The sequence below is a fragment of the Squalius cephalus genome, assembly GCF_949319135.1.
Source record: "Squalius cephalus genome assembly, chromosome: 21".
NCBI classification, from domain to species: domain Eukaryota; kingdom Metazoa; phylum Chordata; class Actinopteri; order Cypriniformes; family Leuciscidae; genus Squalius; species Squalius cephalus.
In genome coordinates this window covers 19,327,146-19,351,677 of record NC_137142.1, presented here as the reverse complement: position 1 = coordinate 19,351,677, position 24,532 = coordinate 19,327,146, and the positions used below count along the sequence as shown (strand labels likewise).

The window sequence follows — 24,532 nt, the reverse complement described above, 5'->3', positions numbered from 1 at the left end:
TTATATATATACACACATACACACACACACACAAGTATATATACTGTTCAACAAGTTAGCTTGTATATAGTCTAATATACAGTAATATATATAGAGGCCTACACAAAACATACATAGCATCTTACGTAGGCCTACAATCTTACTGCAGTGATTACAGTGGACATTAATATTTCTTTATTTTACGCATTTTGAGAGCAAGTATACATTACATTAAATCCGGTCACAGTGGAGATATAACCTCATGAAATGGTTGATCTCAGATTCCCACCCCTGTTTTTTTTAATGGGCCGACCCCCATCGCTGGATTATTCATGCTGCTTAATGATGACTATTAGGAGAAGACAGTCTCCAAAGGTTGGAGGGGAGCAACAATTAGCCCTCTTCCCCAGAGAGGGAAGTGGAGCGTGGCCTGGTGGGAGTTCCCAGTAATCACAGCTCTTTCCCTGCTGTCCGCCTGCTTGAGAGATCCAGACTCGGACTCACTCATGTGCCAAAGAGACCCTTAACACAGCAAAGTTACACATCTGGACAGCGGAAGACCAGAAGCTTTTTCTGCTGTTCTGTTCAACAAGTTAGCTTGTATACAGTCTAATATACAGTATATGATATAATAAATACATTTATAACATATAATTATGAAAATAAGTATATTAAATAATTATACTATGCATTTCCAGGGTCCACATTGCAATTTTGTTGTAAAAGTTTGTTGTTCTGCATGCAGTGACCCATATTCTTAAACTTAATGGACATCTGTGTTGATTCTATGAATTTAACTACTCCAGCAGCCCTGACAACTACCGAAAACATTACATCAACTGCTGGATGCTGCCAGGGGACCACATGTACAAACGGACAATTCACAGAGAGCTTATATTCGCTAGCATTCCTATATAATAAACATGCTCGCTCATTCATTAAGGATGTCAGAAAATACAGGCTATTATTAATCGTGGCTGCAAGCAAACAGAAGCGTCATTCAAGGTCATGACTAAATGATGCTATTCAAATCATAAGATTCATTAATATTCCTGGCATCTTTAGCAGATGATGTTACACATTTACACTTTATGCGTTTGAAGACATCTGAGAAATTAATCAGATTAAATATGCATTAGTGGGTTAAATAGATATATTCTACATTGTAAACCTGATGATTTTTATTTATCAAAATTGATCAAAAGTCAAATAAATTCTGTTCTATCATACATTCTATTAATCACAGAATTTGAAATAAAATGCATCACAATTTTCAGAAAAATATTAAGCAGCACAACTGTTTCCAACATTGATAAGAAATGTTTATTGAACACCTAATTAGGTTTTAAAAATATATAAAAATGGAAAGTGTTAGCAACTATACAGTCTATGGTTAGCAATAATAATCCTTTACACGGATAAAACAGCATATCACTGTTGTTTCCTACATGCCATAATTTTGTGGCATTTATTTCAGAATTCCCCACATCATGGAATGCGTGTAAATGCAGCTTTACACATCCGCACCCTCTATGACGGGAACCCGGGGCACATCGCCAGTGGAAACTCTGACTCTAATTGGCTGAAGAGGGGTTGATTCAGCCCTATCAATAACTGCTGCTTTACAAAGTACACATATCCATTCAGTATGTCCACCAGTGTAATTTCAAGCAAAAATATGAAATGGCACACAAGCGAATGGCTTTGAAACTCCAGTGTTTATAAAATAAACATTACTTTGGCTTTCTGAGAGTCCAGCGAGAGAAAGAGAGCTACCATACAATAAAACCGATACACCAAATGGGCCTAATTTTTTATTTTTTTTTAAATGGCATCATCTTTCATTTCTTAAATAAGCAGTGTTGTGTTTCCGGCCCTGGCCAGCGAGCCTCACCCAGTCCAAGAAAGAATGCGTCATCCCTGTAATTCACCAGACCCAGAGTGGGTCTCCTGAAGTCAGCAGTCCTGCTGGAAGTGGTGAGAGCAAAGTGCATACGTAGGCAGCTCTTAAGATGGACTCTCCGCTGGCATTCAGCTGCAGTTACTGACTGACGGAGGATTGATTGATCCTAGCTCTCGCAGGACCAGCTGTACACCCTGCCCCAGGCATCACCTACCAGCAGCGTGCCATGCGTTCTGAAATCACATTCAAAAGATACCTTCAGAAGAATCTTGACTTTAATCCTGCACTGAATCATTTCAAAAAGGAGAGCTTTCAGACCACATTTTGGTCCGAGAGCAATACCTGGATATGCCCAGAGCCGTAATCGCAGGGTTATTTTTGCAGCGTCGCCGAGAGACGGCCTGGTTGCGGTTTAACTCTCGGCAGAGCACCAGGTGTCTTTCCCACTTCCTCGAGCTGCTGTCTAAGAAAAGCAAAAGCAAGAGTGAGATATGAGACAGAGATTATTTATGGTCAGCATGTTGCTAAATTGAGAGAAATACATCTAATATAAAGCCTTCACTGTTACAACGAGTTCCCCCAATTTAATTTAAACGTGTTGATACTTACACGCGCTGACGCTGTGCTGTAACCAATGTGTACCAAATTGGATTTGGTTATTATTGCTTTCTAAATTGCATGCCTACATCAGCAAAATTGCTCATCAGTGTTTACAGGCTGTATGTTTAATAACTTTGCCCCATAATTCCTCGCAGCTAGCCCTAATGCGTCGCACAAAACAGTAGATCATTATGAACTTTTCTTGCGGATCGCTCAAAACCGAACCTCCGGCTGAGTGTCTGTACTATCACACTTAAGAACACACGTAATCCGATTTTTACGGCATTTTTGAAGGATGTCTAGTATTTGGTCTGGCTATTTAATTTCAAACATTACTTGTGTATTAGAAAATAACGATTCTCGTGACGTCACAAAGTACATTGTTTTCCAATATTCTGAGCGAGCTCCTGTTATTTCATGCTGGCCATTAAGGAAGCTTGTGGGTTATACCGCTCCTATGGCCGGAGGCGAGAGCAAAAGCGCATATTCACGCTCTTGTTCAATTCTGCACTTAAGGTGAAGTGTATTAGTGTTACCTGCTTCCTCAGGAGCTGACGACAAAACATGCCCTTGAGACACCGAGCACTCCTCATGTCCAGGTAATTGTACTCTACTATATTCAGTCTTCCATATCTGGAACAGAACCACACGGTTAATGAAAAAAAGGGGGGAAACAATCGAATGCAATTGAAGCTATATTCATAAATCAAATCTGCCGGCCATTGATGTCGCAGGTCCAGGCTCCAATTGATGCCTAATTTAAGAAGCATTTTGATTTAATAACTGCTCTTACCTCATCTAAACTGAGCACATGTAACTATTAATGCTTCAGTGGGACTTCTCAGCCAAGCCTGTGAGCCCCATTTCAATATCCCAGTTACCATATTTTAATATTTTTTCAGCTATATTACCTGACTATTAAGCAGGAAACACTACAGGAAAGATTTATTGCTTAAACACAAAGGTGTAGTCTTTGGAGAAGACTTCTCATTTAAACGCTCTCATTATAAAGTTCGCTACGCCCTATCATCTTTCAGTCAGAGCTTTCGGAGGAGCATTGAAAAGGCCCGTTCTGAGGATCTGCCCGTACCCGGACGATGCCATCTGCGCTGCCGGTGATGATCACGTTGCGAGAGTCCCACTCGCACTTCTGTGTGAAACAGCAGCACAGAACGTTTCCTTCAGGCCAACAGGAAGGGTTTACGGATGCCAGCAGCTGGCCCTTCATGGTCCACAGGTACAAATGGGTCCCGGCACATGACGCAATCTCACCCTGAGAGAGACAGAAAGGCCATTAATGATGCACATATCAGGCAATGATCTATATATCCATCTACACTTCTGTTCCAAAGCTTAGGGGGTTTTAAAATAAATGACTACTTTTATTCGCCAAGGATGTATTAAATTGATCAAAAGTGACAGTAAGGACTTTTACATTGTTGCAATTTTTTTTTCAAATAATCTTGAAAATCATGGTTTTCACAAAAATATTAAGCATCACAATTATTTTCAACCATAATAATAAATGTTTCTTGAGCATAAACCCAGCATATTAGAATGATTTCTGAAGGATCATGTGACACTGAAGACTGGAGTAATGATGCTTAAAATTCAGCTTTGCCATCACAGGAATAAATCATTTTAAAATGTATTAAAATAGAAAACAGTTTTAAATTCCAATATTTCCAAAATATTATTTTTTACCATAGTTTTGATAGAAAAACACAGCCTTGGTGAACATAAGAAACAGACTCTAAACTATAATTTAAACGTTCAAACAAGCCAACCATCAAAGCTTGACTTGACAAATGTTGTTGTTCTAGTTAAAAATGACACTTACATGAATTTATTTCAATTTAAATTAATTTAAATGCTATTTACATCAAAATTGCAATTCTGCATCCTGTGTGCTACAAGGAATTTTATTTAAATTTAAAAGACATTTAATTCATTTAAGGCACACAACTCTGATATTTACAGTGGCCCAATAACCTATTTGGACATTTAAAATGAATGAAGAAAAAATAACACATGGTTAAATGATCTTAAAATGTATGAAGAAATAATTACACATGGTTAAATGATCTTAAATACTTTCAATTTGCTGTTTTGGAATCATTCATCTATACTTGTCTCTTGTGTTTTTAGTAGGGGGTATATTTCACACTGTGTAAAGGGGTTTAAGTGTTAAAGCAGGTCTGAAGGGAAGGATGTGCCCACCCTTTCCTTCACACAGCTGGCTGAAGGGAGTTGCAGAAACCACTCTGCGAGTGCAAATGAGCCGGTATAAATGTGTCATCCAGACGCAACACGAGCCGAACGGCCCTAACCAAATTAAATGTGCGGGAGTGAGATGGATGGAGAGAGATTTGGGAGGTAAAATGCAGGCTGACCTCAGGCTGATGTATGTTTTTGCTGGAGGGTACTCACGGTCAGGTCATTAATAGCCAGGGCAGACACGGCAGAGGAATGTTCTGGTAACTGTGTGATGTAGCTGAGGTCCTCCAGGTCCCACAGGATGCAGGTCTGGTCAAGAGAGCCGCTAATAATCACGCTATGCGCTTCTGATGCTACCAGACATGTCACAGTGTCTGTGTGACCGTACAAGACCTAGGATGGAAAACAACAGAACATTTATTTTTAAAAAATGAAAAAACATCACAAACCTGCTTTGTGACACCTAAGCGTGAACATGGCTCTTAATGACCTGTTTGAGTCTCATGTGTTTGAGTTTGTCCTTGCCAACGGAGACGTCCCACACACACACTACAGTGCTGGTCCCGGCCGTGATGATGGTGCTGTGGTTGGGACAGGCAGCACACACAGCTTCTCCCCAGTCCGACAGGCTCTCAAACACGGCAAAGCTCTGCAGCACAGGCAATAAAACTATCAAACCTTGTTAAATCATAAACAATAATTCAGTTACACAATAGGAAAACATTACAAGCAGGGCCGTCACTTTAATTTATTTATAGATCTAGAGAAACTATAAAAGCAAACCTTTTCGGCTGTGTAGCTCCCAAAAGAGCAGGTCTGGTCACAAGATCCCCAGCTGAAGTATGTGTTGCAATGTGGAGGGATGAGAAGTTTGTTTTTTTCCACGACCAATACATCCTTCTCTCTACACACTATTTGACCAACAGGCCCCAGCGAGAGCTCTAAGAAGAGAAACAACAGGAAATATCAGCTTCATCAACATACTGCAAAATGTTTTAATAAGTATATATATATATATATATATATATATATATATATATATTTCTTCAGTGTCACATGATCCTTCAGAAATCATTCTAATATGCTGATTTGGTGCTCAAGAAACATTTCTTATTATTGTCAATGTTGCATTCTTTAATGAAAAGTTCAAAAGAACAGCATTTATTTGGAATAGAAATCTTTTGTAACATTTTTTTACTGCCACTTTTGATCAAATTAATGCAGACTTGCTGAATAAAACCATTAATTTCTTTCAAATTTTTTTTACTGATGCCAAACTTTTGAAAGGGAGTGTATATATATATATACAAAAATTGTTAATAATACATGAGTTAATTTAATTTGTACGTTAATTTGTCACAAAACTATTATTAAAAGTAATATGTCATGAAAACTATTTAAATAAAACCAAAACACTAAATGAAGATTAAAAATATTGGAAAACTTGCTATTACAATAAAAGGTTGTTATTAATTAATAAACGTGGTGTGTAAGTGGTTTTAAGACTTTTTGGAACTCATTGTATTTACACAAAAATCTTGATGTTGAAATGACCATGTTTTTTGTCAGCCACCTTTTTAGACTGTTATTGTATCAATCTATCTCAAATTTTTGAATCAGGCATTTGGGACCTTTTATTTAATTTGGAACGATGTCTCAGGTTTAAGGATAAAAGTACAAAAAAAACAACAACTTGTGGTCAAGAGGAAGGAGTATTCTACTTTCAAATGACCTACATACTGTATCCGAGGACACAGTCAATCTCCTCGCTCACTGACAGTAGAACAGTAACAGAAACCATAATGAAGCATGAGACGATTGCAAATCTGTCTCGAGATGCCCTTTAAATCTTTCCTTGTTGGATTTACTGATCAGTATGATAAAGTAACGCCTGATATGAGAACAAGATATTGAGTGAGAGACAATAGAGCGAGAGAGATGGAAACACAGCGAAAGAGAATCATCTAATTTTCTATGAGAGATCCTTTTGGGATATTCAGATTATTAAATAAGCCTCAGTGGCTGTATCATCAAGAGCGGCCTAACAAATAGCAGGAGCTGAATGGAGCCGAGCTGAGCTATGACTGAGAAAATTAGCCTGTGAAAAGTCTAGCCAGCATCTTCTGCCTCGCGGCTCCTATTGCTCCCTGTAGACGTGGCCCCATCTTGTAAAAAATAATTGAGGAATGGAATAAAATAACAAGGTGACTATGAATGATTAAATGGGGGGTCTCGACCACAGAGCTGAGAATGTTCATTTTAAGCAGGCAGTGTACCTTTTATTGCCTGGGTGGAGGGCTTGAGCTTGTCCAGTTTAAAGAAAAAGGGGGTTATCTGACTGGATACCGATGGCTCTTTCGCAGCAGGACCCTTGTAAGATGTGCGGCTAGGGTGTGGTTTTGTGTAGAGCTGCAAGCATAAAACTTCTTTCAGTATGGCATTTAACATGCAGTACCACAATAAATCATCTCATTAAAGAAAAATGTTCTTTTCCTCAAAAATGCTAGTTAATGTCTTTGCCTTGAACTGATTTTTAGTTCACACAGTGCAAGCTCAGATCAACGAGGCCTGCGATCAATTAGTTCCAACAATAAATACAAAACCTGTTCTAATTAAAAGAAAAGTTAGAAGATTTAAAAAGACTGAATCCTATATTTGATGATAATATAGCATAATGAGTGTTTTAAAAGCAATTAAAATAGAGTGCTTATTTTTCAATATTTTTCAACACAGCAGAAGGGTTACACTGTTTTTTGCTATTTTAGCACATATTAGGCATGATATTTTGGAACTGTATTGGTTATTGGCCTTTATTGGAGATTTTCTTTTATCTGTCGATATTGGATATTTAATTGTGCATTTCCCATACTTTAGATTACCTTTGGTGTCATCTAATGCTGAATTTTTAAAAATAGTAATTTAATAACACTGTTAAATGTGATATTTAGCAAATCTCAAAATGAATATCTATTTCATACTGCACATTATAATCAGGGCTTGACATAACTTTTTTTGTTTTTCCAAAGTAACTAGTGCACTCAGCATTGTCACTGGCCATGAGAAAAAAACGCCATATAAATATTTTCAATATTATCTCATAATTTGGCAGCAGGTTTATTAGGCTGCTGTTACTTTAAGACCTGACGCATGGATCCATTTTACTGCTACACATGCGTTTTCTTTCTTAACTTTTTACGTTCACTTAATACATAACAACTGAGTTTACGTGATTATTCGCCAAGACCGGTATTTTGACGTTATGTTGTGAGTAATTGACTGTTTACGCGCAATGAACAGTGAAAAATAACTAAATTTAGTACTGAGAGATGGCTTTATGTGCACACACTTTGGGTGTGAGCATAAAATCTGTGGGAGTGAGTTAAATCCCATGCTGAAATTCAAGCCCTGTAACAACAATATTCAACCGGAGCAATTGAAACGATTGAGTGAGGGGAGGCAGGTTTGTGTCAACTCGCTGTAGGAAAGATGAGAGAACGAGAAAGCGCAGCTAGTAGCGTGCATCTATTCTGCGGAAAATGAGTATTGAAAGCATTTCAGATATTTTAGTACCGATATGTATCGAAAAATCTATACTATAACACTACATTGCACTTATTTCAGATGCCTTTTTAAAAGACTACAATTGAAAAATGTATTACACGCCACTACCGAAAGCCACCCGCATTTAGCAGGTTGGCGAGTGTTAATGTTAAGCCCTGATTATAATGTTGTGATGCCTAAATTCACTTTTTGTTTTATTTTAAATTTATTTAGTCAAAACAGAATTCTAAGATTTTCCAGTTATCAGCCATAACATGAAATAATTATGGGCTTTTCAGTACTGGCCAGAAATATAATATCTATGCATCTCTCTCTAGTATATATTGCTGTGAAAAGTGCTTCAAAATTACATTCTGTATTTACAACCAAAATAAAAATGAGAGGAATAGAGGTTCTCCTTATTTTCTTTAAACTGTTCAACTGGCGTACCTGTTTTGGCATTTGGCCAAAGTTGTTGATATACCCAAGCACGGTACTTTTCACGACAGGATCCTTCATGCTCGCTCTATCGTGTTTGTCAGTGTAGAAGTACGGGTGAAAGGTGTTGACGGCCTCTACTGCAGGCGAACCCTGCTGTCTGTAGCCGAAGATCAGATCAATCCAAAGATGCAGGCGTGCACTCACGTAATCGCTCTCAAGAGCCTGCAGAGAGTGCAAACTCGGTCAGTCAGCAGATCTGGATGGATCTAAAACACTATCAGTGATGCCGTAACCTTTATTTCTGTAGCAGTGCAGGCGGAAAAGCGTACCCATTTCAGGTCAAAGAGATTGCACAATAATGCATTTTAAAAAGATATTATTCCATCCGGGCGACTGATTACAGTTCGAACAATCTGATCTAAAAATTATATTCCAAAAGTTTGTATTCCTATTCCATGTTAATACTTATATTTTGAAAAATATTGGAAAAATAACTTATTTTAGAATTGGTTAAAGAGCCCAAACATAACATAAACATACACAAAAGCAAAAAAAAAAAAAAAAAAATCACTTAAAATAACAAGTATAATCAAAGCAGCTCTAAGTCACAAGCACTAAATTGTGGAAGATCCCTATATTGCCCTTCATTTGCATATGAAGGAAGGCGAGCGGACAGAATAGCTCATTTTATACTATCTGGAAATGATACAAATATTGCTCTGTAGATTGGGAACTGATAAAGCCTGGCCCTTATATGCCTGCAGGCATAACGTAGTGAGAAAGAAAGCATTCATTCCAATAACCAGCAGGCTTCTGTAATGGAGTTATAGGAGAGTGCAGATATTGTACTTGCGCTGAATTGGGCCTGTTATCTTCTAATTACAATGGCGTTAAACAGAGTAATGGGGCTTCCTTGATGAACTCAACAAGTGCTTATTATCTCAGGAAAGGCAAAAAAAATAAAGCAGCTACAAAAATGATTTAACTATTGCCAAGTTTAGCTGGATATGAATGGTGCAGTGACACTGATACCGTTTAACCCTATGCTTGTTTTCATGAAACTTGGTATGTGCTCTGATTGCACTGACCTTTGTTGCCTTATGTATAGCCTAAGAGTAAGTATAGCAGCCTTTAAACTAGAATTAGATGATATGATGCTTGTGGTCCACAAAACAGGCCCTTTTTTAAGACAGCCTTGACCAGAGAAACTGACCTCTCTGTGTACTCTGATGAACTCCTGTGGGTCTCCTTTGGCCCATGGTGGCAAAACCACATCATCTAAAAACGTCCCATCCTGCATGCAACCTATATTATCAATACACACATTTACAGACTTAAGAAGCAGGTAATTAAAAATAAAATATATAAAAAAGCCTCTTTGACTTCCATTGACTTCTCATTTCCATTCGATTGTTGAGCTAATACTGATATCTTACCGAAGTCAAATTGGTTTGAGTTGACAAGAAAGTCTGGGAGGTAGAAAAATTCTGGAATGAGCTCCCTGACATCACTCATATTGTCCTTAGATGCAGATTCCCACTCGTTCTGAATGCTGTGGAACATCCGCTCTGGGACGTCAAACGCTCCACCCTGCAATTTTTTTTTATAAATTAATAAAACAAAATTTGAAACTCAAGGAAGGGAGCACTTTTCTAATGATATTTGAAACCAAAGTGGCACAATGAAAAGGATTCAGAGCAAGGGAAATTATTAAGGATGAAAAAAGACATGCCATCATATGTGTTTGTTTAATGCATAAGCCTGGGAGCTCCACCGCCAGCTAGTCGAGAACACTAAAACGGCCCCATGTGTGTATATGAATCACAGTCAAGCAACAACTGCTTAGATTCGAGACATTTTCAAGCAATTGATTCAGGCTTTTTATTTTTCAAGGGATGTTATATGTCCTGATGAAAATCTCTGGAGAAGTTATGTAATTTGCAGGAAAAGCAAATGCCCTAATTGAATGAAAGTAATATACTGTTAGTGGCACAAATATGATTATGAATATTACTGTACGGAGGAAAGCTGCTCAAGTTAAGCAAATATCATTGCCAAGTGTTATCTTAATGTTTGCATTACATTACACCGGCTATCAAATATGCATGACATTTTATTTTAATCAATTGGTTCCATGTGTATAAATGAGATATTCTTTAAAATCTAAATGCGGTTTTGCAAGCAAGTGATGCAAAAGAATTTATTTATTTGCATACATATTAAAATCATACCCTAATTCAGTTTTGGAAAGAAAAAAAGAAAAAGCGCACCCAAGCCCAAAAACAATAAAGCTTGTTTCATCAAGTAACTTCAATTTAGAAAAATTGAATTTTATAGGAGAAGTTCTGTCATGAAGACATGTTTTGTGCTTCATTTGATAAAGAAGAGGCCAACGCATATTATTTATTTCCGTTTCTGTAGCACTGTGTGCCCTGTAACAACAGTAGTGTGATGTATTTGAGTCTGGTCACACAGGTGAGAAGTTTACCTGAAGCTGGATGAAGGTCTGGGAGAAAGGCTCCATCCTCACCAGGTATGAGGCCACTATGATGGCTGAGGAATAGTGCGTGCAGTAATGACACTGAGCCGACAGATCACCTGTAATCATGATATTCATTAGTAACATAAAAGCATTTATTTGATCATTTAATCCAGTCCTGCTGCTTTTTTTCTGAAAAACAGCCCTGTCTTTATGTTTCAAAGAAAGAAAACAAACAAAAAAACATGGGCAGGTGAAATATCTGCAGGTGAAACTGACAAAGCTATGAGCATAAGGTCTCAGTTACAGAATAGTTGCATATAAAACAGGTGCATATAAAAAATATTCTTTACCATCATTATTTTCCACTTCAAGGAATCTCTGAATGAACTTCGCTTTTCTCTTCTCAGTTTGAGCTCCCATTGGTTTGGACAGATCTCTGAATGTAGCAGGACAGGACAGATCCAGAGTCTAATCGTCAAACAAACAAGAATTTTCAGCATCAAGTCCTTGAAATTCAAAAGTTTCAAGTTCGCATGCATGTTAACTTTACCTCTGATTCATAATCAGCAATGATCCACGGAAAAACAGGATATTGCATCAAGTCGTTGTATGTCCGTCCAGCAAGAGTGTTTAGATGCATAAGGTATTCAAAGTTACTTATTTCTCCCCTCTAAATAGTGTCAAAACAGAAGAAAATAAAACAAAACACATCTGTAGAGAGCTTATGTTTCTATTACTGCATTCAATCAATTTGCAGGCTGCAGGATGTATATCACAATTGATAATGGTTAATAATGGTAAAAGTAACTGAAGACTCCAACCTGCCATTTAATTAGGGCCATCTTCTCAACTGCTGCTGTCCTTCTGTATGAACACAGCAAAGAAGTATTTAAAGACAAATATTATTCAAATATTTTATTGTGAAGAATTTGACATCTATCTGACATCTGCGATGACACCTGACATGTAATGCAAACAGAGCTGTTTTCTTTTAATTCTTAACAGTGCCTTGAATAAGGTGGATTTCGAAATAGTCATCTGAACCAAGTCTACTATAGTTGCACAGCAACAGGTTAAGGAATAAAAATAGCTTATGGTTTTAAACCAAGGAGGTACATCTTTCATCAGACAAGGGGCAATAGAAACATGTACTGTACATTCTTGTGGAAATCAGGGTTGAGATTTTTTTCAGTCATGTCGTTCCCTCCTTTAAAGGAGTAAATAGTGCCATCTATAGGTTTTTTAAAATGACTGTGAACACACAGTAACATATTACCTTGATAGTTTGGCTGCCCCTTCACCCATATTACTGAATTACAAGATTACGAAGAGTGGCTCTTACAACAAGCAACCCAAACATGCAAAATCAAAGCTGTTTTGACATGCATGCATGCTGATGATCAAACACCACGACTATTGAAACTGGTTTGCATTTATCACCATTTATTCCCATATGTAAAAAGAAAGAAAGAAAGAAAGAAAGAAAGAAAGAAAGAAAGAAAGAAAGAAAGAAAGAAAGAAAGAAAGAAAGAAAGAAAGAAAGAAAGAAAGAAAGAAAGAAAGAAAGAAAGAAAGAAAGAAAGAAAGAAACTATTAACGTCCCAGACTTCAAAGAACATTCTGGAAATGTAATCTGAGGGAGTGTACACATACACACAACAATTCTTTCTCGCCTTTCTTTTGTGTGCGCTCCGGTCACAGGACAATAAAACTCTTGGCACCCCACGCAAGTGTTGCTTGGTAACAAAAGTTAAACAGGACAAAGCTTCTTTTTGGACTACAGTCTGAAGATCCTCCCCTGATTCTCAAGCAATTCAGTTGTGGACCTCGTTTAAAAACCGTGAGTAAGAAAAACGTATTTAAGTCTTCCTTCACACCAGAAAGGGGATGAAATGAATCCTGGGTAACAATAGCTGGTTGAGACAAAAATTACGTTTTTTACACACTTTTGCGTTTTACCCTTTTACCTTTAATCCTTTTAGACTCTCTGAAGTTCTTGTGAAGCTTGTTTATGCACAGAGAATTTGTTTTTTAAAGTCTCACAAATGACAAAACGTGTTATGGTTAATGATAAACCTATAAAAATATGCTTACAAAATGTGCCCAGACTGTTACTAGGTACAACTAGTGGCACAACTAGCAAAGTTAGACACTGAAGCTTAATTCTATCACAGTGTTTATGTATTTTTTCTATTACAAAAAATAGCCATTTCATATTAACAATTTGGATCATACAGTAGTTTAAAACAACAAAAATTACAAATGAGAAAGTGACTGTACTCACTCTTATCTGTTTTAAGTAAGTATGTTATATCATTGGTACAACATTCAAAACAATTAAAAAAAATTATTAATGTTGATTTGGTAGAATTTTGAATACTCTAAAAGACTTACTAAACAATTGTTAGTTTTCAAAAGCATATTCATCAATTAGAAAGTAGCCTAATATTTTGGTTACAAATGATATCTGGTCTTAAACCATGTAGTTGTGGCATCTATTATATTCCATATGTCACGAAAACAGCAACACCATCCAATTTTCTCTCCGTTTGGAGGATTCAGAATCAGCGAATCACAAACAACATGAAGATGGATCACGTCGATGGTCAGCTCTCTGTAATTGCACCTCTCGGATGCAATGGATTCAAAAACAAAAGGTCTAATAGAAACAGGATGAACCGTATTAGCCCATCTACCAATGTGATTAATGAGTCGCCAAAGGGCTTACAATGCAGACACTCCTCCTTTTTAATGGGAAGATATGAAGGGAGCGAGTTTAAATCTCTTACCAGTGTCATTTATCAAAGTACTGATTTGACTCTCTTCACACAGTCACACGGACTGCTAGCGCCGCCCTGGATCAATCAGATGGAACACAAACAGCTTTTTTCAGAATATCTTTTGGGCGCTCGCCGTACCCACTGTTATCTGGTATTAGCCTTAATTAGAGAACGACATTATCCTAAATTTTCCCTTTAGGGTGAGTTGGGTGAGTGAATCGGGGTTGTAAACATTTACACCCCTCTCATTCCCCAAACGGCCCGACACCTCCTCGCCCCCCGATACTGCCTGCGGGCATACATGATACCTCTTTCCCAATGCAAACAACTAAACTGTCCCGTCATTAAGTCATACATGTTTAAAGCTACGAGGTCCTGAGATAATAATTACATGACTTGAGTTAAGACTTAATCAAATTGATGCTTCAGAAGCGTTTAACCATTAATCTGTGTCTGTACAGCTCCATGGCTAAAGGGAAGAGAGCAAGTGGAGCCAAAGGTACGAAGATAACATTGAAAATGGCTAAAAATGCTCTCAGAGTAACTCCAGATGGCAAACTACGACTTGATCTGAGCAACGTAGGCATCGCCACATTTCCCAAATGCCTCCTAAAGTTAAGAAACATAGAGGAACTTGACCTGAGCCGGAACCAATTGAAAACAATCCCAGAATTCATTAGCCAGCTGACTGGACTGCGTTGGTTAGACCTTCACAGCAACCAAATCGAACAACTGCCTGAAAGCATCGGACTCCTGGGATCTCTAGTCCACCTCAACCTCTGTAACAACAACCTTGACTCTGCTGGCTTGTCACCTCAAATAGGAAATCTGAGAAACCTCCAGGTTCTCAACTTGGGAATGAATCGTCTAAACGCTCTCCCGCCCACCTTGGCTTTCCTGACAAACCTGACAGAGCTGGGACTTTTTGATAACTTGCTAACACAGGTACCTGAATGCATCCACTTACTGCCCAACCTGATCAAGTTAAACACCAAACGCAATCCTGTGGCCTACACACAGCAAGACGGCAAAGACTCTGAGTCTGTAAGGATGACCGGAAGTCTGCATTTGTTGAGAGAAGGAGATTTGTGCAATCCTTGTCAAGAGAGGAGCAGAAGGAAAAGGCTGCTTGATAGGTCGCAAAGGAAGATTAATTTTTCAGGGCTGATCTCGCCAAACTCGGTAGCTCGAGGTATTCAAGAAAATTGGCGGCAAAAGACTACTACCTCACCTCCAAGTTTTCACAGAGAACATGACAGACCTGCTGGAGACACCAATAGATTGTCTTTTATTAATAATCTTATTACATAATGACTGTTTTAACATTTGAATCTACTCCTGAATTGTTATTAAATAAACTGTAGGTTTTGCAAGGGGGGGGGTCCACCAATTATGGTTTGATCTCAAACTCATTTGTGTGGAAAACAAAAAAAAGTGTGTCAAACTAAACTACGACAAATTTAACTTCAAACGAAGCTAAAGTTTAGAAGGTTCAGCTAGTTGTTTCATTGTCAAATTAAATAGAATTAAAATGTTATGTACCAATATATGAATTTGTACATCATTCATGATTAATTAAATATGTAAATGCATTAATTGTCACTAGTAGAAATGTTTTTATAGGCCAGGTTTAAAAATGCAACACTTCGTTTTTCACAATATGCTCCATCTCTCTGTCCATCAAGGGGTCCTTTGATCTGTAATCTGTACAGTCTCAGTAAAAAAAAAAAATGCATCAAATTACTGTACATTTCCCACTGTAAGAAAAAAAACTGTGGCTTTGAGGAAACGGTACTGATATTAAGTCCATTCCCTCTTCATCATGTCAAAAAGTCAGGGGAACTAAACATAATAAAACTAAATTGAGCAGAAATTGAAACGGTGAGTTAAGGAATGATAATTTGAAACAAAACAACATATGAAATAACAAATAGGTAGAAAGCTTATGGCTCCCTTGTAGACAATTAAAAACTATAAAATCTTGACTATTGGCAGCTTATGACTTCGAAAAGTTACTGAGGCTGTTTTAATTGGTAGCAAGTGCTGAAGATGCAGTAATTGTAGTTTCAGTGTAATGCCCGGATATTGTTGAGGGGATTGAGAGTCTTCCTGTCAATATTTAACCGCACACATATAAGAATGTCTTTTCTGGAAACTTTGAAACCACAAAACACTGTTTTAATATAAAAGCATCACAGTCTCTCCAACTGAAGTGGCAGCTGTCTGCAAGATCTGGTAGATGCTTTTGACACTCACCTCACATTAAGTACAGTCTCTCCCCTTCCCTTTAATGAGGAGACCACAGAGCATAGCCTGGAAAGCAGGACAAATTGAAAGAGAAAAAAAAATCAAGATAAATCAATTTAGTCACCTCACACAGTTCTTTACCTGGCTAAAACACAAGCACTATCTCGCTTTACCTCTTATATGCATTGATGTGGTCATTGTTGAAGAATACCAGGAACACCGAAGTGCCATTTTTTAAGAATATTTCCAGAGCGTTGTCCTAAAGCATCATAGAGAAAAAGAAAACCAAAAAAAACATTTACAAACTACAAAAACATAATGGCTAATAACTGCACTGGACAACACAGGCATGCATTCTAAGACCAACTACTGTATACAGTAATTCAGTAACAAAGGTACAGGATTTGTGCTTTAAAATAAATATATTTAATTTAACTATGGGCTCTGTGAATCTCACCTCAAGCAGAAAGCGCATGAAATTGGCCTCTTTGATGTCATCATACAACCAGCGTTTGCAGCTCGGGCTCACTGAGTTTTTCTCTTTATTCATCATGTTGCAAATATATGAGTCTCTCACACTATAATAAGTACAGAAAATTTAAGATACTGTTGTATCTATAAACAAAAATAAATAAAGCTTCTCTATCTCAGTAAAATGAATGTTAACCTTCTCATTTATCATGCTTTAATAATAAAATAATGAATTATCACATAATCATATACACAAAGCTTTTTTTTTTTTTTTTTTTTACCATTCAAAGTCATTTTTAAAATGAATACTTTGATTCAGCAAGGATTCATTCAACTGATAAAAAGTGAAAGTAAAGACGTTTATGATAGAGATATATATATATATATACACACATGTATGTATGTATGTATGTATATATATATATATATATATATATATATATATATATATACACACACACACATACATGTATGTGTATATATATATATATATATATATATATATATATACACACACACATACATACATACATACATGTATGTATGTATGTATGTATGTATGTATGTATGTATGTATGTATGTATGTATGTATGTATGTATGTATGTATGTATGTATGTATGTATGTATGTATGTATGTATGTATGTATGTATGTATGTATGTATATATATGCTGAAAGAAAACAGTTGCTTTTACTTGGTCTGATGATGGATTCTACAGCACACATCTCCCGTGGAGGTCAACGTGAAGCCCTCACATATGTAGAGGTCAGCTTTACCAAACAACAGCACTCCTTCAGTCACCACGTGACCACTGACGACCACCACGCAGTGTTTGGCTTTGACCTGAAGTATGGACACATTACAGCAGACAGCATGTGTATCAAGTAGCTTACACAGGAATCCGGATTGTGCATTGAACTGTCTAAAATAAAGCTGTAATTTGTTTTACAAGCTGCCGAAATCAATGTATGAGTAAACACGATGTCAAGCCAAGTTTTCAACAGTTGTACGAAGTGTCACTGCAGCCTGCCTTTTGAATTGTGCCCTGGGGCTAAGGTGTCAAAGAAGCGCCACCCTGGCCTTGATTGATCACTGTTACCACTTCATTATCTAAACAACATGGTGAAAAGACAAAAATTAAAGGGAGAAAAAGGCAAAATGCTGAATGGTTGGGGTGTTTGTGAAACAGGGCCAATCCTCCGCAGGCGGAGTTCGCACGAAACCTCTCGATTATGCACGGCTAATTGTATTGTCTCCCTTCATTTCACACCAAGCAGCTGCACCTGGCCTCAGCCCTGAGTCACCGGGACTCTGGGCTCGGGGGATCCGCGTCCCCTAAACATATGGGGTCCAGCCGTACTGCCAGCCGCTCCACAATTAATACAAATCAAATCAGAGCCTCCTCTCCATGCAAGCGCCCCCTCACCAGAGCAGAGAGAGGGCCCCACTGTTTATTACCAGAATTAATCAATGACACAGCAACAATAGCAACACACTAATTGATTAAGGCCCTGTTTAAATATATGGTCCACCTGGTGGGGGTTTGGTTTCAGACAGAGCTTTAAAACAGAATCAGCCCTGACCTGAGTCGGTCCTAATTCTGTCTGGTCTTGGTGATTTACAGCAACAACTTATTACACCCTGCTACAGAATGTTTTTAAGAGTGTTCGTGGTAGTTCACATTAGAATTGATATGCACACACACACACATACATTCACTCACACATTCATTCGCACATACATTTACACATACACACACACATGCATACATTCTCACACACACACGCGCACATAGATAGATTCACACACACACATATACATACATATACATACATACATATATATATATATGTATATATAATATATATATATATATATATGTATATATAATATATATATATATATATATATATATATATATATATATATATATATATATATATATATATGTATATATAATATATATATATATATGATGTATATATAATATATATATATATATATATGTATATATAATATATATATAGTTACGTCCAGAGCCATAAGGTTTGTGTGTGTGTGCCCAAGCTGTGCTGTTTCTCTCTCTATCCTTGTCTCTCTTCATAGGAGAAATGGTTTCCACCTGATGCAAATAATCAATGCCCTGCTGTGATTGGATGCTGGGAGGGGAAGGAGAGAATTTAAACTGCGACCATCATCAGAGCCGTGTTGGTGGTGGCTTGACTGTGTGCAGCAGCTTTGAGGTCTCATCTTCAACCCCAGACCTGATGTTCTGTTGAAGCCAGTGGTTGATAGTGTATCTCTACCTCATGTTGTGTTCGACTTATTAAAGTAGTTTTCTCTCATTAGTCTCTTTTTGATCACACTATGATTGAGACTTAAAATGCAGAAGTGAGTAACTTTAATGATTATTTATTGTATGGTTAATGAATCCGTTTTTCTCTTAGTTTATATGAAATTTGCTAGTTAATCATTTATTTCTTTATTTGTGGGGTTAGTAGGGAGGAGGGTGCCATTTATTTAGAATTTGACTTTTTCTCCTGTTTATGTTAGTAAGGGAGTTAGCTTATTTTGCTGTACTCTTGTTTTCTTTTCTTTTAGTTTAGGTACTCTGGGTCTGGAGACGGGGTGGCTTCATGCTGTTGCACATTCATTTCACCACCATCCATTTTTTGCTGTTGCTTTCCTCCCCTAGATCAACCAGGAAATCGTAACAAAATATATATATATATAATGGTATGTAATAATGAAACTGGTTTCAGACTGGGCTAAGCAATCATAATGACACATCTAATGTTACATCTAGAATGAGCTTTAGGTATAAACAATACTTTAAATGACTACAATTCTTTTTTCTCTTTAGAAATGGTATTGTAAAGTAAAAAAGGTGGAAAAATATTGATATTTATAAACAAATGTACAGCTTTCAACCCTTCCATCAGATTTTTTTTCTATTCATCACCAAACCACACACAATAAAGTACAATATTATTAATTTCCTCTCTTATCTTATCTACTCCTATAATAGGTGCCAAAATAAAAAATAAAAAATATTATTATTATTATTTATTAAACAACAACAACCATTTGTTTTGCACCTATTGATAGGAATAGTTAAGAGAGAGCAGGAAATGATGGGTATAGGACAAGGATTGGGAAATTAAATGAGCTAGATTCAAACTTACATTGCCCACATGAGCACCACAGCTAAATGTGTCAGCATATGCACTTAACAGCCACACATCGGCTCTGTATAAAAGCAATAATTAACAACTCGTAAGATTGCATCTGTGAAGTTATTTCCTGTTTGAGTAATAATGAAAAGCTAAGCCTCTGAGGACATGGTGCCTGTAAATTACAGTCATCACATTGCCTCTGGAATTGAGGCGTAGGCCGCGTCAAGCGTTTGCATTTCTGTATTAATAAGTAAGGAGAGGGCAATTCGGCTGGCACGCAGCACAGCAGGACACACCACCTACTGAATGAATACAAGACAGGAGACATCACCCCCTACTGTTCCTTATTAATACTTCTGTCAGCCACTCTCTGCCCTGTTAATGCTGAAGAGCGCTGTCAAGCTCAAAACACACACACTGCAGCTGTCCACACTTAAGCTCAGGAATGTTTTGTTTTTTTTCATACCAAAGGAATGTGTCTCCAGTTGAATATATGATCATTCTCACCTCTTCAGTGGGTTCCAGCTCCTTCAGTATGAGCTGAGTGTCCATGCACTGATCTGAGATGTCCTCGGGCAGAAGTGAGGCGTCGTTCAGCACAGGGAAAAAGGTCAAATGCTCACAATCTAAACCAGGCTCCTCATCAACCTCCCGGCCTGCCTCACACAGGATCCTGGGGTCTGGGACACACATTAAATATATGCATTTAAAGAGATGTGCAGATTCAGCTGTTGCTGTCCAATATAAAGCATGTTATACAATTAATCATAAAAATGACATGAAAAATATGATACCTGAATCAGCCTCAACAACTTCAGCAGCTCCTTTGCTTTCTTCAGTGAAATTCTTCTGAATAAGGCCCGAAGTCAGTGTTGGCATCTATTTAAAATAAATATACAAATAAATATTAAAAAAATATATATTTAAAAAATCTTAATATTTATTTAACAGTATAGAACTGAAATTAATACAGAAGACAAATCATTCTCCAAGCATACATATTCAACAGGGATAGTACTTTAGGAAAAATTCTAATAAAATACTTATTATTATTATATAAAATTAAAATAATACAAAAATAAAACCTGCATTTGATGATTATTTAACAGTGGTAGGAAAAACACTATAAAATAATAAAAATAATAATAATAATAAAATAATATAAAACCTGCAATTGATCTTTATTTTAATTCACTGCTAAGAATGTTATGCTATTAAGATTTTCCAGTCAGAAATGATTATTCTTTGGCATGACAGCAATTAGTTCACCTTTTTGGATCGACGTAACTGCTTTCTGCGAATTCGGGATCGTGTGCGGTTGCGGCCTTCTGCGGTGTTCTGCACCCAGCCTCTTTTGAGGAAGACTCCTGGACCAGGGCCGAAGAGACCCCTCTCTCTGAGCAGGTCTTCCTCTATTCTTAGCCACTGAACGGCCATACGATCATTCTCACTATGAGTCATCTACACAAAACATAGAAGTAAAAGAATGAAATGTTGGATTCCTGGGCCACAGCATTATACTGTATGTACAAGTGTAAAAAAAAAAAAAACCTGTGCATGACTCCTCAACATGCTATCAAATATGGTCTCACAAGTTTGCCAGTGTGATTCCATGTCCAACACGAACCCCTAATGGAAACGAACACACACACAAGGTACATTACAACAAGCAGACTGTTATATGTATGTAAACGGTCCTCTGTAGCTATTAGGTTTGCACACAGTTACAATAACATTTCACAAATTGCATTCATGTGGGAAAAACAAGCTAGTGGCTATTTAACCATACAATAAAGCTGTCTCCAATAGTCCTCAGTGTGCTCTAATTAACTTAAAGTATAATATAAGCACAGTGTGAGGTGGCTGCTGGCCCTGCGCCATGCGCTGTGTCCTGCTGATTTATTATACTGATAGGCATTAGCCCTTCAGGAAGCCTGTGTACTTCACCACCGACCTGCTCATATCCAGATTTACTTAAAGGCTCATTAAACCAATCATCACAGTGGTGTCCTCTCGGAGCCGCCCAATAGCCACACTGACTGCAGTTCAGAGACAAGAGGAGCACTGAATCCAGCAGCTCAAACTGTGATAAGTATGAGTTAAGAAGGCACAAGATAAAACTAAGATGAATAAAAATCATCTCAGATCATTTTATGTTTTGTTGATTTACAGTGGACTTAATCTGGCTTTTTGGTACTTAAAATGGATGAGTATTTTAGCTATATGCAAACAATACATTTTGATTGATTTGTAGAAATGTTTTTCTGTTATTTTTATGTGAAAATCAGAAAATTAAATCATCTGTGGTAAAATATTGGAAAATAACAAAACATGAAAACTTCCTAGCCTAGGTGGCGTATACTTTTTTTAATAGGCAGAGTGCAAAAAGGATTTTTGCATGTAAACAGGAAAACAACATCTCAAAACATCTACAAACATGTTATTAATTCACTGGGAAAGCAATAAAATAGTTTTAACTATTTTAAAAAGTAACTCAGTCCACTTGTTTCACCAATGCTGCTTTGCATGCCATAGCTAAATGAGAAAAATCCACACAAAAAAAAAAAAAAGAGGAAAAATGCAATTTGGGAGACAAGTTATAAAATATAGTGACAAGTTATAAAACTAGAAAAATAGGAAATTGTGCATTTGTGTGTGCCAAATGGATGGCGGGATTAAGAAGTGTTACAAAGGAGTTCACAGGAGTAATTACGGCCCTGTGTTGACAGATAAACACTGAATCATCGCCTAATCATATTCTTTTATTTAGAGAATCATAAGTAATATATAGCATTAATTACTCCATTTACCCAAACAGCAAACTTATTGGCCTTGTACGAGCGGCACATTAAACAGCATCCCCTCTGCAATTAACATCACACTGATTTCCATTTTAATTACTTTCCACAGAAAAAGACTACCTTTGATGATAACATAAAATAATGTCAGCATCATTTTAGGCTGTTGGTGAATGTGTAATAAACTTAACTTGATCATTAGCTATGTTAATTATCTTTCCATTATGAAGATATAATTAGTCTGTAGCATATATCTGAAATGAATCCAGAGGAAAGTTTGCCTTGCGCCGTGCTGTATGGGTAAGTTTTGTGGCGTACAGGCAACTGGATTAAACTGTGTATACCAAATATACATTTTAAAATGATGAAATGGATTTATCACCCATAAGACACAAATTATGTAATAGTAACAAATAACTAGTGTAAAAAAGGTCAACCTCATCAACTGACGACATTTTGACCAGTGATTTTCTGATCTTTTTTTTTCTCCTTCAAATTTTGTAGTGAAATAGGAGTGGGGTAAATTGTACCATTTTTACTTACTGTAAGTTTTCTCTTAGGCAAGGAGAAATGAGAGGTAAAACTAATATTCATAATTATTTTTTACCGCGCTATTAACTAAAATCAGAAGAAAGTGTCTATTGCATATGGTCATATAATCAGAAAAAGGTGCCAACTAGCCTCACATTATGGGAAATGCATTAACGATGTATATATCAAATAAAAATGTGAAAATAAATGAGAGATATTATCTCTCAAAGCCTTATCTTGCTGGACATTAGTCACATTTTCATAAAACACCTAAGAAAAGGTTTAATATTTAGAGTATTTGAAATAATTGTCACTGATTTATAATACTGTTTGTAATAGCATATTCTGCATTTTGAGCAAAAATTACTATTAGTTGAGCAACTAACAAATCTTAATAATTATGCGAATCTTGCTTTTTCTGTTATGAGCTTAAGTTAACTTTCTATCAAAACTCAAAGGAAATTAAAGTATGATGATCTGAAGTATGTGTGTACCAGTACCACATGATGTACAACAAGACTTTTCAGGAGAAATTCAGAATCCACAAAACTCACAGCAAATTTTAAGCGGCACGTTTCTGAGGAGGACAATTCATCAAGACAGCTGATAGGCTGTCACAAACTGATATGATACAGAGTAACAGAAAATGAATGTTTTCATCGGATCGGGACTGCCTATAATTACCGCCCCCCTGTTTCTGAGGCGGAGACGGAGATAGCAGCAGTTGCAAAGAAACAGCAATTTCATGCCCTTGTGCCTGAGTAATATCTCTGTGCATCCTTTTCCAGATGGCGACGTCTTCAGTGGTGGGAACTAATGATGTGGGCTGCGTTTTCGGGGGGGAAAAACAACAATAACAGCGTCTTTAACCTTCAACAGCAAACGCAATGTTCTAGTGAGTGTTCCCATGGAAAAAATTAACAAATATCAATTACATTGCCCACTGAGGTGTACTCAGCTGCAATAATCCAAATTGATTTAGAGACAGGATTGAGACAGAGCCACGGGGTAGGTGGTGGCGTCCGGCTGCGGTGACATTGGGACGGTGTGAGGGCACCATGTGAAGGAATTCTCATTGACTGAACCACTCACGTTTCTGTATGTCCAAAGTGGTTCTGGACGTGCATCACGTAAAAGCACCGGAATCCAACAGATACATTTGTGTTAAAACAAATTTGATTGTCCTACCTCAGTGCTGCCGGCTGAATCCTTCCCAAACCTCTTCTGAACAGATTGCAATGCACTGCTGAGAAGTCCTGCCCTCTTCTGGTGAACGTTATTTGCTGTTTTCTTTTGAGAATCTGAGAGAAAAATGTTAAATGTAATTCTATGCAGGAAAATCTTTTACTACTTTTGCAACATGCA

At 37.1% G+C, this 24,532-nt stretch overlaps 2 protein-coding genes across 2 annotated transcripts in view; one reads left to right on the top strand and one right to left on the bottom strand.

The window, feature by feature from the left end:
- Positions 1 to 1,119: 1,119 nt before the first annotated feature.
- The window catches only part of wdfy4 (WDFY family member 4), a 46,427-nt gene continuing 23,014 nt past the window's right edge, over positions 1,120 to 24,532 (bottom strand). Inside the window, exons 39-62 of the mRNA XM_079855400.1 lie at positions 24,356 to 24,468; positions 21,390 to 21,467; positions 21,108 to 21,299; positions 20,633 to 20,717; positions 20,346 to 20,518; positions 17,357 to 17,505; positions 16,647 to 16,767; positions 16,363 to 16,448; positions 16,199 to 16,255; positions 11,984 to 12,026; positions 11,713 to 11,832; positions 11,513 to 11,630; positions 11,169 to 11,278; positions 10,117 to 10,270; positions 9,894 to 9,985; positions 8,690 to 8,902; positions 6,976 to 7,108; positions 5,483 to 5,640; positions 5,190 to 5,348; positions 4,913 to 5,092; positions 3,573 to 3,755; positions 3,019 to 3,115; positions 2,225 to 2,345; positions 1,120 to 2,115 (exon numbers count right to left, since the gene is read on the bottom strand). Of these exons, the coding sequence (XP_079711526.1) occupies positions 2,049 to 2,115; positions 2,225 to 2,345; positions 3,019 to 3,115; positions 3,573 to 3,755; positions 4,913 to 5,092; positions 5,190 to 5,348; positions 5,483 to 5,640; positions 6,976 to 7,108; positions 8,690 to 8,902; positions 9,894 to 9,985; positions 10,117 to 10,270; positions 11,169 to 11,278; positions 11,513 to 11,630; positions 11,713 to 11,832; positions 11,984 to 12,026; positions 16,199 to 16,255; positions 16,363 to 16,448; positions 16,647 to 16,767; positions 17,357 to 17,505; positions 20,346 to 20,518; positions 20,633 to 20,717; positions 21,108 to 21,299; positions 21,390 to 21,467; positions 24,356 to 24,468 (3,002 nt within the window). The 3' untranslated portion in view covers positions 1,120 to 2,048. The remainder of the gene's footprint in view (positions 2,116 to 2,224; positions 2,346 to 3,018; positions 3,116 to 3,572; positions 3,756 to 4,912; positions 5,093 to 5,189; positions 5,349 to 5,482; positions 5,641 to 6,975; positions 7,109 to 8,689; positions 8,903 to 9,893; positions 9,986 to 10,116; positions 10,271 to 11,168; positions 11,279 to 11,512; positions 11,631 to 11,712; positions 11,833 to 11,983; positions 12,027 to 16,198; positions 16,256 to 16,362; positions 16,449 to 16,646; positions 16,768 to 17,356; positions 17,506 to 20,345; positions 20,519 to 20,632; positions 20,718 to 21,107; positions 21,300 to 21,389; positions 21,468 to 24,355; positions 24,469 to 24,532) is intronic.
- On the top strand, positions 12,970 to 15,253 carry lrrc18a (leucine rich repeat containing 18a; the record flags this gene model as incomplete). Its single annotated transcript, XM_079855809.1, has 2 exons — positions 12,970 to 13,002; positions 14,404 to 15,253. Exon 2 carries the CDS (start codon positions 14,408 to 14,410, stop codon positions 15,251 to 15,253), a length of 846 nt encoding a protein of 281 aa, XP_079711935.1. The 5' UTR covers positions 12,970 to 13,002; positions 14,404 to 14,407.